At 29.3% G+C, this 18,236-nt stretch overlaps 1 protein-coding gene across 1 annotated transcript; it reads right to left on the reverse strand.

Moving 5' to 3' along the window:
* Positions 5,921 to 9,976, reverse strand: LOC109331514 (cyclin-D1-1-like). Its single transcript, XM_019566056.1, has 6 exons — positions 9,594 to 9,976; positions 9,141 to 9,227; positions 8,047 to 8,145; positions 7,583 to 7,784; positions 7,090 to 7,220; positions 5,921 to 6,898 (listed from the first exon to the last, which is right to left on the reverse strand). The coding sequence occupies exons 1-6, from the start codon at positions 9,816 to 9,818 to the stop codon at positions 6,677 to 6,679; spliced, it is 966 nt and encodes a 321-aa protein (XP_019421601.1). The 5' UTR covers positions 9,819 to 9,976; the 3' UTR covers positions 5,921 to 6,676.

Here is an 18,236-nt window from a genome sequence, read left to right on the forward strand (position 1 = left end):
ATGAAACCAAGAGATGCAAATATTTCATGTACTTAACATTATAGTTTTGGTAGTCTCCACAATCATATTGCTATAAACATAATATTAATTCGCGACTTCAATTTAATCTTCGAAGAGAGGTGTAAAGAAATTTGCATGGAATAATTTACACACAAATTTAATACAATAAGAATGTAGCTAACCAACATAGATTTGTGCAATGGGTAAGGGTTTGACTTATATGTCCTATAAGAATGTAAATTTGAATATTATCGATGTAAGATCTTCATTGATAAATAATTTATAAGTAGCTATGTAAGTGTTTATTAAACATTAAGGTATACTCTAACTTTAGTAAACCTCGAGTACAAGATGTGAATATCTAAACTTTTATGTGAAAAAAGAAAAGAAGAAACTTAGTGGCTTGTTGGTCCCTTTACTACATGGGTGCACATGCATTCCCTGATATGTCTAATTACAGTTTAACTTCACGTTTAGTAACCGTAATTGCTATGGTCATTCATTTCCATTCATGCTAATAATAAGTAAATTATAAAGTCATTCAATATTGGATATGGATCTATTGTCTCAAAGCTTGTCCTAAACCAATTACAATATGTCACATCAGTTAAAAAATTAAACATTCATAACTTTATCTTTTGTTGTTTAATTATGTTTGAGTTGAGACATACTTAGAGACACCATATCCTTATCCTTCAATGTTACATTACATGGAAGTTTGGGCAATTGCATGACAAAATTCAAAATTCTCATAGTGGACATCTCTATCTTTTGTCACCAATGACATGGCGTCCCATCTTTCTTGTGTTGTGTTCATATAAAAAAATAATATTCAGCTGGTCCCTAAATCTATTAACTAATATGGATAAAGATCATAGGTCTCAAATAATATTCTATTTGTTGTTCTGAGAATATGTGATTGACCTTAGATAATCAAATATGAAATGAGATATTATTAGAGACATGCCACCTCTATCTTAACCAATACACCCTCTTCTTATGAAAAAAAAGATAATAATATTATTGTTCTATATGAAAGTTATTAGCTGAATTTATTCAAGTGTGAAGTCTCATATTGGATATATGGGAAAAAGTGGAAAAATTTATAATTGGAAAATGCTCATAAAATTAATATCTTAAGGTTTTGGTTCAAGACGTGGTATCTCACTTGTGGCTCTCTGCTATTCCTATACCCGATAACAATGAAACTTCTCAGTGGTTGGAGGCTCCCGATCGCAATCTGGTCCAACAAGTAGTATGAGAGCCGAATGTTCAACTGGTACATGGTGGACCTAAAGGGGAGCAACCTGGAAAGTGTGTGATATATATCCACTTGAGAGAGATTGTTAGGTTTATTCAAGTGTGAAGTCTCACATTGAATATGCGAGGAAGAGTAGAAGAATTTATATGTAAAAAATGCTCATATACTTCAAGGTTTTAGTTCAAGACATGATATCTCACTTGTAACTTTTCACTCTTTCTATAGTCCGATAACAATAGAATTCTCCGGTAGTTGAAGACTTTATGGGCTCGTGTGATCCAACACTTTCATTAATAAATATCTACCATAACATATATAGTGCTGAGATTAGTTAGCCTTGCACATATACAAACTAGGTTTACGTGAGTTACTTTTATTTATACTTTAACGATCAGGAAGAGACGATATTTTTTCTTTGTGATAATCAAATATATACGTGTATTATTGTCTTTCTGTCATAGTATTTGTCCTACTCTCTACTCTCTGTCCTATTAATCCTATAATTGAAAAGCTAGCTTTTCATTAATGTCACAAAATGTCGTCGCACATGAACCTCAAAAGTTAAAATTATATTTGTTAATTGCTTATGAATTATATTGATCACCATTACACTTGTTAAATCGTAGTTGGTACTTTAATTCAAATTTAGATTGATTAATTGTTACTTAAATAAAATTTAAATGGATCCAATCTCATCTTATCGGCCAACGGATTTGCTTCAAGTTGTACATGTTTGATTCTCTTTAAGTAATGTCTTGGGTTCGAGTCTTATGAATGAAAAAAAATGTCTGCTAGGAGAGTTAACCCAACATACTTGTGAATGTTCCCGGCTCGAACAAGATTGTCTCTAGTACAAGATATCCGAGGGAAACAAAAAAATCTCATCTTGTCGGTCTAATGAGGAAATGCAATACTAGTGCATTAATTTTCTGATTGAACCTTTAATTATTTTGTTAAAGTCTTAAATGAATTGACTAGTGGAATTGGACGTGTTGGGTTGGGGGATCCACATTTGGAGCTATGTTAAAAGTATATAGATATGTTGTCTTAGATTAGTCTTATATGATGTCCTGCATTAACGAAAATATGATATCTTAATTAAAATTTTGAATATTTATTATTGTTATTTCATTACTATTGGCATGATAACGTATGAGACAAGATTTAGAACAATAAATTTATGTTAGAAACCTAATAGAGTAGAAATAGGGTAGTACCTTGGAAAATAAACCAATATAATCCTTCTCAATATTATGATTTAGATACTTTATAGTTCAAGGATTAATTCCTATGTACACCACAAAAACGGCAAAAAAATAATTGATGGCTCCATCAAATTGTACATAGCAAAAGTCCAAGAGCAATGGAGAAAAAGATGGAGTGGGATACAATTGTCATGAAGTTGGTATAAGTTTATTATGAGCATATATTCTACCCCAAATTTTATCCTATTCTATATACCTTTTTATTCTTATTAATTAAAAAAAATATAAAATTAATATATATTTAATTCATGTTTTATTATTTTTAACAAACAAAAAATAAATTATATATAAAATGATACAAAGTTTGAGATAGAAAATATGGCTATAATCATCGATCAACATGAGTTTAAACAGTTGCTCTTAGCTAGTGTATGGATGTGATGGAGACACTAGGATTTTGAACTAATAAGTGTTCATATCCTGTCATGCAAACGTAGGAGCGTGATAATTATTAAGAGGAAAAAACTATTTAATGACTACGATATTAGAATATAAAAAAATAATTTAAATTATCTTATAAATATCTAGAAAATATTTAAATATTGATAGAACATTATTATTATATCTTATATTTGTGATAGTATATTAGAAAATCTCTTAAATTTGAGATTATCTTATTTTATGATTTATTTTCTTATTTAATTAGGAGTCTAGTATTAATATACATAGATGTTAATGTTACATTATTCAATAAATATAATATTATTACATCACCACCATTCAAACTATTTTAATCATTCTCTTTTTCCTCAACTTTATAATTTTAATATGATATCAAAGTGGAAGAATGGTTAATAAATAAGTCGGATATAAAGTATATATATATATATATATATATATATATATATTTGAGTTGTGGATAGTTGCACAACTTTCCCTCTTTATCAAAAAAAAATTCTATAACATTTTTCTTTTACCAAAGTAATAGTTTAGTCAATTTTAAATGTAGAAATACTGAAGTGGTAGATTGCAAAACAAATGCTTAACATGCATGGTTTACATTTAACATGGTAAAATGAGCATGGTGATTAGTGTTACTGAATGCAAAAATAGTATACCTTATGTCTGGGATATGGGACGAGTTATGCTTTTTACTATTTGTAGTGAATATATTCTGTATTAAAGTAGCTTTATAAGATCTCTTACTATTTTCTGCTTTCTCATTTTCTGTACTTGTTGTTAAATGCACTTCAAAGTAATAAAGGCTTCTTCCAATTGGTTTCAAAGCAAGACCTTTAGGTAGTAGGTATGGGATGAAGATACTCTGTCTCTATTGGTGTCCCCAATAACGTTCCGAACTAATCAAAATATGTTATTTTATTTAGAGAAAAAATTATAAAAATATAAAGTAATATTTTTATATTATTTGATGATATTTTAATTGACAGAGACATAAAGATAGAGTCCTCTTAAAATAAAGGATACCCGTTCAACTACCCATGTTCTACTTCATTATGAAACATTTAGTTGTGAAGAGATTTTTGAGATTGCAATTTTTTGAAACACCAACAAAAGAAATGTCATAAAGGTTAAATATTGTTTATTTAGATTTTTTTTATTTTTACTAATACAAATTTAAGTGAGTTGAATCTCAAGGACTTAGAGCATAACAATAGCGAGATTATCAACAATGTGTTGATCTAGTTGTGTAAGGTCACGCTAGATTCTTAGGATCACCAAAATTTAAAGAGTTTGATTCTTAGGAGCGACACTTGTTAGGAGGAGCAAAACGAAAACTAAAATAAATTAGTTCATTATTCAAAAAGGTAAGAGATATCATTGTTAGTACAAAAAATAGCGAGAATTGAGCTTACATCATGTAGATTATCAACTAATTTTTTAACATCTAAATCAACCTTCATTGGTGTTTACTCATTTTTTTTAGTAATCAATAATAATTTTATAAAATAAAAAATCTTTGCTATGGTTAATTAAAAGTATAATAAATTTAGAGGGACAAATAAATTATCTTCAATACAAGGAATGTCCAATTTTGGAGGGATTGCATCACTCACACCCTTCATTTTGTGCCATCTGTGTGTTCTAGAATTGTAGTTGATCAAAATATTATAATTTATTAAATTTGCATTGTTCAAACCATTTACAAAGTAGTTTTTGTTCAAAAAAATTACACAAATTGATGAGCAATGTTCCCTCGTATTTCTAAGGGGCTAATGCATACTATTATTTTTTATGGCTATTCTGATCTAGAAAAAAAAATTAATTCAATTTAAATAACTTTTGAATAATTTGAAATTCTAAAAACCATATAGGCAAAGTTTTTTTTACAGTGAAGGAATGGGGGAATTGTAGAACTGGTGTAAGATTTGAAGCCAAATAAGACTACTTTATATTGTGAAGTCCTACCAATATGCTAAAAGAATCCTCCCGAATATTAATATCGAGGAGAAAAATTATTATTTTTATATTTATATTAAAATAATAAAAGTATCATATCTTTATATCTAAAGGATAAAAATGTTATATTATTTTATTTTTTATATTATTTTTAATATATTTGCATCCCGAGTCCTCGAAGACTCGAGATGTAAGTATATGATACCATAACAATACAGGCTGTAAATGGTCCTAGGGTTTAATTGGAGAGTCATAGAAGCAAAATGACCATACATATTTATTATAGGTAGAGGGACCAAGAAGTGCACACCCTTCAGAGTCTTGCCTCACTAAATTCCATAGAGGGTCTAATACTTACTCAATAATACTACCACCAAATGCAAACATTGTGAATGAATCATGTACTGTGACTCTGTCACCTTGATAACTAACTGTAAACCACTGCAATAGAATTTTGAAGAATCCGTTTATATCCGAGTTAAGTTACACTACTTATATTCAATTTTATCTATTGACTTTTTTAAATCCAATAGAGCAAATGTGTGAAACTTAAAAGTTATCTAATATTCTTTTTTTTCTTCCTCTTATCCTTTATTTCACTTACTCATTTGGTCCATTGGATTTAAGAAAATCAATGGATGAGATTGAGTATAAATAGTCTAACTTAACTTAAGTATAAGTAGTGTGACTTAATTTGAGTGTAAATGAATCTCTCTCATCGTATATAAGACTATAAGGTATAATGATTTTAAATTGTATATTTAGATGCATGAATGAAGGTTTTATATTATAATACTAATTCTGATTAAAAATCATTCATTCAAATACATTTATCTTCCATTTTCGCATTAATTAATTTAGGGTGAATTACAAAACTCATGATACATGGTTTGATTCATTTGGATCAAGTACAGTCAAGAATCTCCCAAAGCATATAGTAAAAGAGAGTGCTAGATACTTATAAGTAGGAACAACTTTATTTAAAATTGAGAGATAAATAGAAATAATCAGTGGAATTATACATCTATGAAATTAATAACTCCAATGAATTCAATACAATGCACACAGAAAATGGGTTGAAAGACCATTTCCCCCATTTTATAAGCCAATAATTAGGCCACTATGAAAAGAGGGTTCTCCTCTTCTGAAAACAAATCAACAAATACAGATCAAAAACATATAAACACTTGTATCTATCACACACGTGGAAATCCATCAATAGAGTTATCTACAGAACAGTTAGGCCAAAGGGTGATGGGAGGGGCCAGAAAAACCTCAAAAGAGATTAATTCTTTATATAACGGGTGATGAAATATTTTTAGTAGTTCAAAAAAATGAAGAAAAGTCCACAAAATGAACTAACCAACTTCAACTTGAGAATTGCCCCACCATCTTCATATTTGTCACCAATAATCAATCTAACTTTTGAATTCCAATTGCCCTACTTCTTTCTTCAACATTATTCAATGCATCCATAATCTCTTGTATTTATTTCCCTTCTATATCTCTGACTAACTTCCCTTCCCCACATAAATTATTTATCACTATGTTACAAAATCCCTTTCCCTAGGGAATATTTTTGTGGTATGTAAAGCCATGTTAATGAGTGGCTATACACACCAAAGTAAAATAAAAATAAAAATATCAAAACCCATCAAACTCTCTCATACATACAATATAAAAAAAATACCATGCTACTCTATACTTTTAAATAATCTACACAACCACTCAAGTCAATTTTTAATCACAAGCCACCTAAAATTGTTGAGGTTTCTTTCTTTTTTTCTTTCCACTAGGAGTTTCCTTTTTCATCATCTACCCACAAACAATTATCAATTTTTCTCCTTTTATAAGACAATGAGAGGGAGGATAATGAAGATGGTAATGATGATACACTTGATCTCATTCGGGTTCGGGTTGTTACACGCAGCTCCGGTAACATTTTCGGGAGCTTACTCCGGTTGTTGCCATTCATAAGTTCTTGCATTACCTTGTAGCACCCTTTGATTTTTTCCTGCAACAATCAGATTGAATTATTGCCTTGACAAAATCATGTCTACAATTATGGTTACTTTTGTTTTCATTTAAAAGATAACTATAAGGTTTTAAATTTCGGGTTGGAATACGTAACCACAATTTAAAATATCGAATTTGCAACAAACAATTTTTTTAATAACAATATAATTTAGCACAGTATATACTTACTTTTGTTAATCCCTGACACCATGACTCAGCATGTTCAGGATTAATGAGAGACCAATTAGGAATTTCATTAGCTGCATAGAGTATAGCAGCAGCAGCAATGCATGATGGTCTGTAAGCATGAAAGCTAGCCTCTGTAGACAACATATTCAAACATAAGACTCATCAATAACATCAAATATTTCCTAATATTTCATCATCACATACATAACTTTTTCATAGATTTATTCAAGTGTGAAGTCTTACATTGGACATGAGAGAATACTGAAAGAGTTTATAAGCAGAAAAGGGGTATAAAACTAATGATCTAAGATTTTAGTTCACTTATACTCTTCACTCTTTCCCTTCCTCAATAACAACAGAACTCCCTAGTGATCGGAGGCTTTCCAGTTACAGTCTGGTCCAACACTTTTATTCAATAATATCTACTAATCTAACCAACCACCTCAGCTATTCTTAGCTAAAATTAATTTGATTTTGGACAGAATATATATACCTTGGATATTAGACAAGATTATGTCTGTAGCCCTTGAAATAAGGAACCCATTAAAAGTTGAAGTTGAATCCAATTTGGATGCAAAGTAACTAAGGAAGTTAAATGGGGTAATTGATTTTAGCCTCCAATCCAACACATCCAAAACAAGTAGCTCCATCTTACAAATTGTTCTAGGCTGAAATATGTATTTGGCACCTTCCACCTGTTTATACATTATTATCAATGACGTGCCAAATTAACATAAAGTTTGTTCAAATATTAAATAGGGAGAGATTCATTTACTCCAATAGTAAGTTTTTTAAACTTACTCTTCATCCTGACCTTAAATTCTAAAAAAATTCAATGATTTTAAATTGATGAATAGATTTAAACCATTAGAAAGAATTAATAATTAGGAACTTATAGTAAGTGAAACCTTCCTAATATTAAATAATTTTCATGAAGAATGTACGTCCTTATTATACCTGAAGATCCAAGAGAGACGGAACAAGAGGTTCCTCTATCTTTGCGGCAAGAGATAAACATGCAACAGATAGAAGTTGAAGGGCCCAATCCTTTGTTAGCTGAAAGTTTATGCACACATATTAAAAAGTGATAAAAAAATGTATACACCGATAACAAACAAGTTTTTTATCGTGTCATTACATTATTCACATTTATTTTTATATTGTTGACTTTTAAATAAAAGTAATATAAATAAATGGTAGATAATACACTGATTGTATATAAATATTTGCATTGTTAGTGCATAGATATAATGTACTAAAAAAAATAAATCATTGTAAGTTTGTAACTTACATGATTATCGTAGAAATTGTAACTCAAATTTTCAATACTAATAAGATTATCTAATCATTATCGTGCGAAAAAAATTTGTTAATCAATATTTGATAGGTTAATGGAGTAGTAATTACTTTTTGCTTTAATAGAAAACTATGAAATCATGACAAAGTCACGTAGAATTTGATTTTCATAAATACTTTTCACGTTAACTTTTTTCTTTGTTATTATTCCTTCTGGGCCCATTAAAGGGCCTTAATGAAAGACACCCAATACACTTACTTACGAGGCGAATTTACACTTCATAAAAACATTTATTTTTGTACAACTTCATAAAAACATTTACTTCTCCATTATGATTTCTTTGACAAAATATTTTTTTCGGTAATAAAATTGTGTACTTTAGCAATCAATAATGAAAAGATGCTAGAAATGAGAGGAAGAATCCAGACTGAAATATATGTATTGTAAATATGAGTACTAAATAATTACTAGAGCATATGATAATTTATTAAATGTGAAATAAAATTATATAATCATATATGATGAAAATATAAATTTATATTTCAATACTACATAGCATGAAATTCACAATAAATAAGAGAATTGTTTTTGGGTAAATAAATAATAGATATTTTATTCTAGGAAGGGATTTTATAATTTATAAGAAAAATGATATAGCCTACAATAAATCCTATAAATAAAAGTATCACACATCAAAATTATAGCATAATTTGCATATATAACTTATAAAGGGTGAAGAAATGAGAGAGTTCACCTGTAATTGGTGAGAATCCAAAAAGCGATGGAAATAATTGAGAGAAAGATAGGCGGTGAGTGGGTGAAAACCATAGTAGGCATGTACCTGCCAATTACATGTATTAATCATCCCACACCGATTCATAAATAAAATATCATTTTATGACATTTACAAGTTCACTTGTAAGTGAAATTAATCATTAACAAATAAAGTTTTGACATGTGTTAACGAGTGAATATTTGTTTGGTAATATTAATGGTATTCCTTGACCCGTTCGAGTAAGGAACTAATCTCTTTTAGGGTACATGATTACTCATGATTATTCCTTCTAACCAGTGTCGCTCTCAAGAATCAAACATTTGACTTTTTAGTCATACTGAAATCTAGCATAACCTTATATTACAAAACTGACACCTTATTGGTTATCAATGAATAGGTATGAAGAGTAGAAAGAGAAATATAGAAAATGACCTTAAGAATCCAAGCAACAGATTGAAGAGAAGTAGATTGGATTCTGGATAGGTACTCTACTGGTGGGACGAACTTGTTCTCCTCTTCAATAAAACTGGCCACACTTTCCTCCTCCCATGAATTCATGTCGGAGGAATATTCCGGCGACTCAACGGACAAGACTACGGAGGTGTCCTCCGTGCAAAGGAGGTCGTAATCGGAAAATGATATCACTTCATCATTCATTGTCTTCTCATCACTTTGGCTATACCTCTCTTTCTTGAGCTATAAATAAATATGCGTTGGCTTTTCACTTTTTATTCTTCTAAAAAACGATTGATCATATTTGACCAAGGTAATAGTAAATATTAGCTTGTTTTGAATTACATACAAGAATGTGAGCATAGTGGTATTAGGTACACTACTATTTGATGGGAGAATTATAAGAGCCTTGTTTCCGAGATGGTTTTTAGTGAGAAAAAGAATAAAAAGTGAAGGCAATGAGAATAACAAGTTTTTCCTTTATTTCTATTATAAATTATTTTTTCTTTCTAATTTTCCTTTAAACTTTAACCATCGATGAAATTGGTCATTGCATAAGGATAATATTAAAATTATAGCAATAAAAAATTCTAACATGTGCATTTCCTTTTAATCTCAATTGTTAGATATCCATTAAAAAAATTATACATATAGAAATATCACTGTATTAATCACCTTTACATCTGAAATTTACTTATCTTCTTTTCAATCAATTGTGAATTTTGACAATGGTTTTATCTAGATGTCATATGAAATATTTTCATGCTCACATGTCTCTTGGAAATTTAGTTCTCTTTTAGGTGTAGTTGTCCAAAAATCAACACTATTTCTAACTTTTACAGTAGCATAAGAGATAATGTACAACCCATCTTTAACAATTAGATTCAGAATGTGCCTAGAACATCGCATATGAAATTTTTTACCACCCAAGATAAAAGACCTTAGTGGAAGCTTCCCTAGAGTGAACCTTATCACACTATCAATTCTACTACAATTATCATCGATTAAGATGAATAACTTTCTATCTAAATTTCAATCCATCATCGAAACAAGACATCACTAATAATTTTGGGAGTATGTGGAGTAGGCACATATGTAAGTCGAACATTAGAATAAATGTTTCAATATTAAAGATATGAACCATTAATAAAAATACAAAAGTAAGAGTAATAATATTGAGTTTAGTGTTATACACAATTCGACTTTGATCCATGAATTATCAATGTAATAAGTAGTGACAATCATGTAACCTCTGTTTTGGTGGCTAGCTATCCACATACTAGTGGTAATTGTAATACGATTTGAAGTTTTTGGCAATAACTTTTTTGTAATCTTCTTTTCAGACTCATAAGGCTTCATTATGTCACTCTTGATGGTGTTACGAGAAATCCCGTTAAATGAAGGTTGTAGAGCTGCACAAAATTCTTTAAAGCCTTAGTGATGAACCATTGACAGTGGATACTCATGGAGAATGATCGTCTTGGCAAGTTTCATCCTTGAAATATCTTGGCAAGTTTCATCCTTGAAACATCTTGGTAACCAACATGTACTTTATTTTTCCTTGTTTCTCTGTTTTGAGCAAACATTGTCTTATATCTCGAGTTGTTCTTTGTGGACAACTAGCAAAATGTTTGCGTAAGTATGATGTTCCTTGATTTGATTCACCTAAAGAGTTTAGCATGATAATAATTGTAAACAACTTTCTCTTCACCACTTATTACCACCAACTCAAAGTGTTTCCAAATAGGTGAAACAAATTTTTCGTTTTTTCACCTCAATTTCCTTTCTAGCTGAGTGTTGAGTATCATATTGATTTGTACTTGTTTCCATATTCATAGGGGTTGAATTTGACTCCTCACATTTGATAGAGTTTGTACAATAAAGTCTTCTTGTGTAGGATTTAAGTCTTCTAGATTAAACATTTTACATATAACATTACAAATATTCAATCACATATTGGGAATAAAGTTAATCATAAAATGACAATAAAGATTAAAAAGAATGACAATAAAGTTCAAAAAAAAAGAAAAAAGTAAACATATTCCCTGAAATACATCATATTCTCAAAAAAGGAAAAAAGTAAACATATCATTATTAATTGTCAATCTTATAGAAACATGTAGTTGAGAAATACATGTATTATAAAGTAACCAAAATCTAGTTTTTAAAGAAGTGTTTATTTTTTTTGTGTGACAATGATGGCTCTATGTTCATAAATTCAATCTTGTTTACTGTAATCATCATTCCTTTATGAGAAACCAAGTCAATATAAAAAACCAAACCAAAGTTAAAAAAAATATCAGGTTAATTAAATAGGACAAGATGAATTATGAATGAATGTGTTGATGCCATTGAACAATTAAGAAGAAAAAAATATTTTGTTCGTAGAAAATCGAGAACAATCAGACCTCTATAACTAAATATTGTTTCTAGACAATGAGAAAACTCATAGAAGTCGCTATAGACCAAAATTCCTCCAGTTCCTATAATACACTTATAGAGCAAAGAGATGGAAGGGCAAAAAGGTAAATTATAAAAAACCAAAAAAAATTATAGCATCATATTGAGTGAGTCACATGCATATATATAAATAGTAACATGCATACAACATAGGTGTTCACTACCTCAATATTTCATTTATGGAGAATAAGAATATAAGTATAATCTTAACCCTTACAAAAATTACTAATATATGTAACAATTGAAGAATATTAACTTCTAATTTGTGATCACGCTGGAGAGTGAATAAGTGATGAAGAGGGAGCGAAGGAGACAAGAGATGAGGAGAATAAGGAAAATAAGTAAATTAGGATTTAGGAAGGAACAATAGCTTGCTAGGGTTAGAAATTAGAAAATAAGGAAATTGGGTTATGTTTACAGTTTACTATATATATAAGAACGAGTCCAGTTACGTGCGGGTTTGGGGACCCCATTACCCAGACCCGCCTCATTCAACAACGGATCTGAAAAATACCTAGCCCCAAATACCCATGAGTCCAAGAATACAGACCCAACCCGTTGTAGGTATTTTTTTTTGCGGGTAGCCATGAATCAGAGTACCCATTGCCATCACTAATTCCAAGACTAGGCAACGTGAGACTAATACAATAACATATTTCAAGCATCCCCAACAATCTCAACCTTGATTAAGATAAAATAATATTTCACTTGTCAAGAAATCTAAACATGAATCTCAACCTTAGAGAATATTCCGCTCCACATTTCTCAATGTCTAATTCTCTTTAATAAATTCTCCATATAAGAGTTTGCTCCCCTTCAACATAAGCATTTCTGTGTATCCTTGATGATACTACCAAGAGCCTAACTCTCCGAACTTGCAGTGCAGCTTCCTATTCCGCCATCTAAGGAAAGAAGCCACATAACTCTTCATTGCTAGGACGTCTTTCGATATTATCAAACATCACACCAAAATTCACCAACAACCGTCTTCTTCAATACCCAGCTAGCGGAACCATGAAGTTTCTTTGAAAGCCTCAACCACTACTACCATTATCTACTCTGACAATTATAGTTCAAAAGAACTATTATACTCCATCATAAGGAATATACCCATAGGATACACCTTAAATCAATGTCAACCCATGCTTGTTCCCACCATTGCATGCAAGCTAATGCACGTGTCACACTCTTATCTATTCCAATTATCATGTTACACCTTGAATTGAAGTCAATAATTGTGTTATACCTTGCATCAAAGTCAGCGAGTGCCTCTATGTTTTTGTGCATCTCCTAGTAATTAATATCCTTCAACATGACGTGGCGGACACATCATTAGGATATTCCACTTATCACATCAAATGAGATCATCATATCTAACATCTAGAGAGATATTTACAACACTCATCTCAGAGTCTAAGTGAGCATTTGAGTTTCTATCTTAACCTTGGTCCACTCTAATGCATGGACTTCTGTGGCTATGAATTCAACATAATTATGGTCCTTGTCATAGTCATACCTTGTTTCATTTTTATTCGACTCATCTTGTTTATTCTCTCATAATGCCTTTTATAGACCTTGTCTAGTCAACATGTTCTTTACCTTCCTTTGCCACAATTTGACGTTTGGGCTAAGAGCCATATATCAATTGACTCTCATACCAATTGTTGGTATAATGGAAGCAATCGTTGCACATTGTTAGCCATAAACAATCAAATAAAGAACATAAGAATAAATAGAAGAGAATAAGACAAAATAAATTGTTAATGAAGTTCGACTAACTGTGTCTATATATCCAAGAGTACTGAACAACTATCAAGATATTATTACTTTATTAGAGAATAAGGATTATAAACTATATCACCCATAAACTCAAATGCCAATTAAGTGTTTCTAATTAATGTAGTGCATTATAATAAAGAATTTAAATCTAATATATAACTTTAATTACTCTACTATGTTTCAATACTAACTAATATGAAACTAAATAATAAGAGTAAATTACACTGACCCCCGAGTTTTAGTAAAATTACACAAACCACCCCTCACTTTTCTAAACTTACACAAACTACCCTTCACTTTTCTAAACGTACACAAACTTCCACTAGTTTTGTACTTTCATTAAGTTAAACAAAACATGATATATTGTGTAGACAAGTCTAAATAATATACAAATCAATGTATCTTTATTATTTTTTTGTTACAAAATGCATCAACAATTATAAAGAAATATTGTTTAAATCACTCTTATAATGTAGTGTAACGAACCAAAAATAATAAAGATACATTGATTTGTATATTATTTAGATTTGTCTACACAATATATCATGTTTTGTTTAACTTAATTGCATTTATCACATTTTTTGTTTAAAAAATTACACTTATTTCTTATACATGGATGGTCAGTGTAATGAAAGTATAAAACTAGAGGAGGTTTGTGTAGGTGTAGAAAAGTGAATGGTAGTTTATGTAATTTCACTAAAACTCAGGAGGTATCAGTGTAATTTAGTCAAATAATAACTATTTGAAGCATTACATAAACATCACACTAACGAAGTATACCATCTCTATTGAACTAACAAATTCTTATAGTAAAAATATGTGGGACAGAGATGAACGATTACCTAATAATCCAAAGAAACTATGCCAAACAACCATGTAGTGTTGTTGCTAATATTTTGTATGCATGGTGGAAGAAAAAAAATGATTTCCTAATTTAAGTATCTCATCAAATTAGGAGATAATTTATATCATATAAGCAATAAAAATATGATATGTGTGCTATTTTATTTACTTTTAAAAATATTTTTATAAAAAATAATTAAAAATAACATATATCATGATTTTAGTGGTTGTAGAAAATAACTTATCTTCTTATAATATGAGATACTTTATTCTCTTTAACTATATGAAACTTGAATATACAAATAATTTAATTATATAAATTTCTTTAAATAAATTTTGGAAAAAAATAATACACGCTCTATGATTGAGACATAGAGTAGAGGTGCTGCTGATTAACTTACACCTTTACTTGCATTAAATGATTACTGACTAAATGCAAAGTGGGAACGTCATTTTCAGTACAGTAACATCAATTTCTCCAACATTGTACATTGTTCCTATTTGAAAGGTAGATTACCTAACCCATTTTTTTTATTTTTCAATTTAATAAAAAGTGCTATCAAATTAAAATTAAAATTATTAAAACATAAAATAATTTTTTTATATAATTTGGTAGAATATGATTAGAGATGTGGTCCTTATTCTCGTATTTGAGTCTTCTATTATCTGCTCTCACAGATACAGAGAGTCAAATACACTATTTTTTCTCTCACTTTCTTGTTCCTTTATTTTTTTTTTCTTTCCATTCAATGCTATAGGAATCTATTAACAATATAATAAAAAAAATTTCTTCATGCCACATGTTACTTTTTCCTTCCTTCATGCCACATGTCACTTTCTCCTTCCCCATGCCACATGTCGCTTTCTCCTTCCCTCATGCCACATGTCACCTACTCCTCACATATTTTTTTCCTACTTTTTATATATTATATATTTTATATGCTAATATTAATTTAATATTAATATATTTTATACACAAGCAAAATGTATATTCTTAATGATATGAATGTATGAGTAATATGTGCGTTTTAACTATGTGAATACATGAGTAACATGTGTTTTCTTAGTAACGCGAATGTACGAGTAACATGTATGTTTTTAGTCATGCGAATGCAAGGGTCACATATATTTAATTACTATCATTATATTATTTAATAAAGATAACAATGGTATATATATTCATGAAAATATATGTATTTTAATTAGTAATATAACAAATCAATTATTAGACTCTTTTTATTATTTTGATTAAATTTATTAGAAAAATATATGTCATATCCTAACTTAGTGTGTTTTTAATTTATGAGTTATTTTCATACAATGATTATTAGCTAAAACATAATCAAATAAATAACATTTAATTATACAATATTTGAATGCTAAAAATATATTCAAATATTTATACACAATGAACATTAATCTAAAATAAAACATAAGCATTTAAGAGATATGCTAAAAAATCCTTATGACTTTATATGATACTTATAAACGTAATCACAAAAAATATGATGCAAAAATTAACTCATTATATTTATATTTTATATAGAGAATATAGAGGTGAGATATTATCCAATACAATTTGAATTTTATTTATTGAGTTATTTAAGAATCAAATATTTTCTATAATCACACTTTCAACAAATAAATGTTTATACAAACACATTTATAATTGTTAATATTCTACATATACACTCAAAAATCAATGTTAATATTGCACATATATGAATTGGAAATATAATGTTTCAATACATGATTTATTGATATTATAAAGTATATGTATATTATATTTGCATTATGCATAAACAAAGAAGCGACTCATACAAGTACACGGGTATACTGCTAGTTGAAGAATGAAAAATAAAACTGACCCTTCTTTGGATGATATACAAGTGCAATTGAGTCTGATTTAAGGGCCTTCGAAATCTGGTACTAGTTCCTATCTAAGTTAGAGACTCGCCAAAGTAATCCAAATAAAGGACCCATTTTTTGCTTTTTAACTTTGGTGGGTGATCTTAGACCGAGACACACTTCTTTGTATACCTTATTCTCAAACCCTATAATAACATATATAGGATTTGAACGTTAGGTCAAGAATATGAATAAGAGATGGGATTACCTCTTCCCATCCATGTTTTATTTCCTATCCCAAACTAATTATATGTTGACACGTGAATAAAATAATATTTTCTAAAAACAAAAACTAATAAAAAGTAGCACTCTAATTAGTTTGGTATATAGAGTGAGACACTATTCGGGACAAACGATCCATGTACATGAACAAGATGTTCATATATGGGTTAGGTTAACATATATCATCAGTGTTATGAAAACCGGTTCGTGTCGGCTGGTTCAACCGGTGAACCGGTCTCAATACCGGTACGATACAGTAATTATACCGGTCATACAATCATATTGACCGATTTTCAATTGAACTGTACCAGTCATACCGACCGTTTTTTATTTAAAATTAATTTTTTAATGAAAATGAAAAAAAATATTGGTTTTTTATTGATTTTTAACATTAATGATATTATATTATATTTTTATATCTAATTTCACCGGTATGCAGTTTAATTTTTGAACCACTGGTTGAACCGTTATATCACTATACCAATACCCTAACCGATTTGATGACTAGTACGGTATTTAACAACACCGGATATCATAAAAGCATAATGCAAAAAAATGAATCAATTAATCTTGAAATACCAAGTGCAAACTTTTTCGAAAATTGAAAATATCATTTTTAAATTATATTTTCTGTTTGTCTCTTCCTTAAAGAATGTGACAAGTAAAATTTAAATACCACTAGGCAATGAATGTCAAGTCCACATTATAATCACTTTCAATACGATTGCAGTTATGCCTTTCTTCCTAATGGTTGTAATAACTAAAGATTGGAATATCTATCCACTAACATTATAAAAATTCAATATGACTGCAGTTTTGACTTTCTCTTAATCGTCGTAATAATTAAATATTGTAATATATATGTATTAACATTATAAAGATTTATATATAATCATTGCATTATCTATTTTGAATTATTGTTTTTTTGTAAAACTCATTATCTATACTAATATATAAAGCAAATACTTAAAATAACTATCATGGAGTAATTTTTGTTGTCTATTTTACCCTTTATAATTTCTAACTTTATGTTTCTATAAACTTTTTATTCTCTTATTATAAATTTACGGTTACTTTTCTAAACTGCAGCAGTTCTTCAACCCCTCTCCCATTTTTTACTTTTTAACTACCCGCTGGGGCATGGGTTTCTCATTCACTACTTTAGCCTTTCACATTCTTCTATAATAAATTATAAAGCCAACATGACTACTCACTACTTCCTCCTTTCACATTCTTATTTTCTCATGATACTTTATCATTTCTCATTTTCCATTTTGCAGGTAGAACGTGGATATAATGCAATTTTACATTATAATCAATATGGATGGTGTGTAGAAGAATGTGACATCAACAAAAGTTCCATCTGGATGGTATTTAGAAATGTAAGGTATGCACTTAAGATTATAACTC

The sequence above is a fragment of the Lupinus angustifolius genome, chromosome LG17, assembly GCF_001865875.1.
Source record: "Lupinus angustifolius cultivar Tanjil chromosome LG17, LupAngTanjil_v1.0, whole genome shotgun sequence".
In the NCBI taxonomy this organism is placed as follows: Eukaryota; Viridiplantae; Streptophyta; class Magnoliopsida; order Fabales; family Fabaceae; genus Lupinus; species Lupinus angustifolius.

What these genes read in the sequence shown, in the direction of transcription:
- LOC109331514 (XM_019566056.1), bottom strand. Translation starts at nt 9,818, where the DNA reads ATGAATGATGAAGTGATATCATTTTCCGATTACGACCTCCTTTGCACG. An exon ending in TGGATTCTCACCAATTACAG is followed by an intron (nt 8,146 to 9,140) that starts GTGAACTCTCTC and finishes ATAAACTTTCAG; the next exon opens with CTAACAAAGGATTGGGCCCT. An exon ending in AATCTTGTCTAATATCCAAG is followed by an intron (nt 7,221 to 7,582) that starts GTATATATATTC and finishes TGTTGTCTACAG; the next exon opens with AGGCTAGCTTTCATGCTTAC.